This window comes from Carassius gibelio, chromosome A1 (genome assembly GCF_023724105.1).
Source record: "Carassius gibelio isolate Cgi1373 ecotype wild population from Czech Republic chromosome A1, carGib1.2-hapl.c, whole genome shotgun sequence".
Lineage (NCBI taxonomy): Eukaryota > Metazoa > Chordata > Actinopteri > Cypriniformes > Cyprinidae > Carassius > Carassius gibelio.
This window is the reverse complement of record NC_068371.1, coordinates 8,957,917-8,959,875: the sequence shown is the minus strand read 5'-3', so window position 1 is coordinate 8,959,875 and position 1,959 is coordinate 8,957,917. Positions and strand designations below refer to the sequence as shown.

The 1,959-nt window shown below is 39.2% G+C and overlaps 1 protein-coding gene across 1 annotated transcript; it reads left to right on the top strand.

Annotated features, from left to right (window-relative positions):
* Nucleotides 1–257: 257 nt before the first annotated feature.
* Nucleotides 258–1,480, top strand: LOC127943019 (uncharacterized). The gene is made up of 2 exons (XM_052539148.1): nt 258–431; nt 517–1,480. Exons 1-2 carry the CDS (start codon nt 357–359, stop codon nt 1,174–1,176), a joined length of 735 nt encoding a protein of 244 aa, XP_052395108.1. The 5' UTR covers nt 258–356; the 3' UTR covers nt 1,177–1,480.
* The last annotated feature ends 479 nt before the right edge of the window (nt 1,481–1,959 follow it).

The window sequence follows — 1,959 nt, the reverse complement described above, 5'->3', positions numbered from 1 at the left end:
GTTACTGTAATGTATACCACTGTGTATTTCAGCTTTACTGTATTGCCCTGTTAGCAGAACAAACTGTGTCTACAGTAATGCAGATGTTTTATCAATCCCATTTATGTGACTGTCATACAGTAATGTCAATTGACATGCTTTTTTCTTTTACTTTATAGAATCCACACACTGGTGGCAGAGGAAAGATATTTAGTATTGAACCGGAGTCTGCCATTGTAGATATGGTAGTGTCAAACAATGCAATCAGACTGCGTGAAATCCATGCAGCAGTAATTGCAGATCAAGGAGCATTTCGAAATATAAACAGTGTGAGTTTTGCAACTATAGATCGAGTCCTTAAACGAAACCATGTCAGAATGAAGCAGCTGTACAGAGTTCCATTTCAAAGAAACTCTGACATCGTAAAGGAGGCACGATTCCAGTATGTGCAGGTACAGATTTTTTTTGTAATACCTTGTTTACCATAGTTACATGCGACTGGAATAATTTGCTTTATGAATTTGCTCCTTCTCTTAGAGAATAATGGAGTTTGAAGCTGAAGGGGCACATCACAAATTCATTTTTGTGGATGAAGCCGGCTTCAACCTCTGTAAAGTGAGGCGACGCGGGAGGAACATCATTGGGCAGAGGGCCACTGTCACAGTGCCAGGTCAGAGGGCTGCCAATATCACCATGTGTGCTGCCATCTCCAATGATGGAGTCCTTTGCCACATACCAACTATTGGCCCATACAATACAGAACGCCTCATCACATTTCTTGATGCATTGAAAGAATTCCTGATTCCACCCGAAGAGAGAGGGCTGTTGAGGCCTGGCATGACTCTGTATGTCATAATTTGGGACAATGTGGCTTTCCACCACTCTTGCCTTGTGAATGAATGGTTTGCAGCACAGCCTCGTATTATGATACAATTCCTCCCTGCATACTTTCCTTTTCTGAACCCAATCGAGGAGTTCTTCACTGCTTGGAGGTGGAAGGTGTATGATCACCGGCCATATGAGCAGATGCCCCTCCTGGAGGCAATGAATGCTGGTTGCCTGGCAATAGGTGCAGAGGACTGCCAGGGATGGATACGCCATGCAAGGAGGTATTTCCCTCGGTGCATTGCAAGGGAAAACATTCAATGCGATGTTGATGAGAACCTGTGGCATAATCGTCAAGAACGAATGGACTAAATGTGAAAGATATAATTTATTTTTTTTATTTTATTTTTTTATAAAGGTATTTCCACCCATAAGTTTCCTTTGGTCGCTTTTTTTTTTCCAGTATCCATTTGAGTTCGTAAAGTTTCATATTGATGGCTGCATTTTGTAATTTGTTGTCCATTGTGTAATGATTGATTGAAAGAATAAATTAATTTGACCAAGTTGTGGTGTTTGATGGAAATATTTGCTTATGTTGCATGTTTTGTGAGTGTTAGAGCATTTTGCTAACAAAATGAGTCATTTTGGCCATTGAGCTTCAGTTTTATCCTGTGTGTTAACGGTTTTGAAAATGTGACGTCAGAGTGGGCAAATGTGTTTAAGCAATCGAGAAATAATGTAATTGAGTTTTTTTTTTTTTTTTACAGACGCCAGGACACATTTCTCAATACTTAGTTCACTTTCGCAAAACTCTTCACACCAGTTCTCCTAACCAACTTTCAGCTTGGCAAAGCAGTTCATTTCACATTCAAAATGCACTACAACTACCAAAACACTTCATTCAGGTCTCAAATCAACTCATTCTTCCAGAACCCAAGCAAAGGTTGACAGCCGACAAACACACTTTGTCACCCACAAAACAAAGACCCAAAAAACACTAACAACATGTAGCATTATTCAATGATTTCTTGTGTAAAACAAGGACACATCTTGGTTTATAATTCACTGTAATATATGTTACTGGAATGAATCAGACATGATGCAGAATTCATCAATATTTTATGTAGTTTATTTATTTTTATTTTTATGCACTGG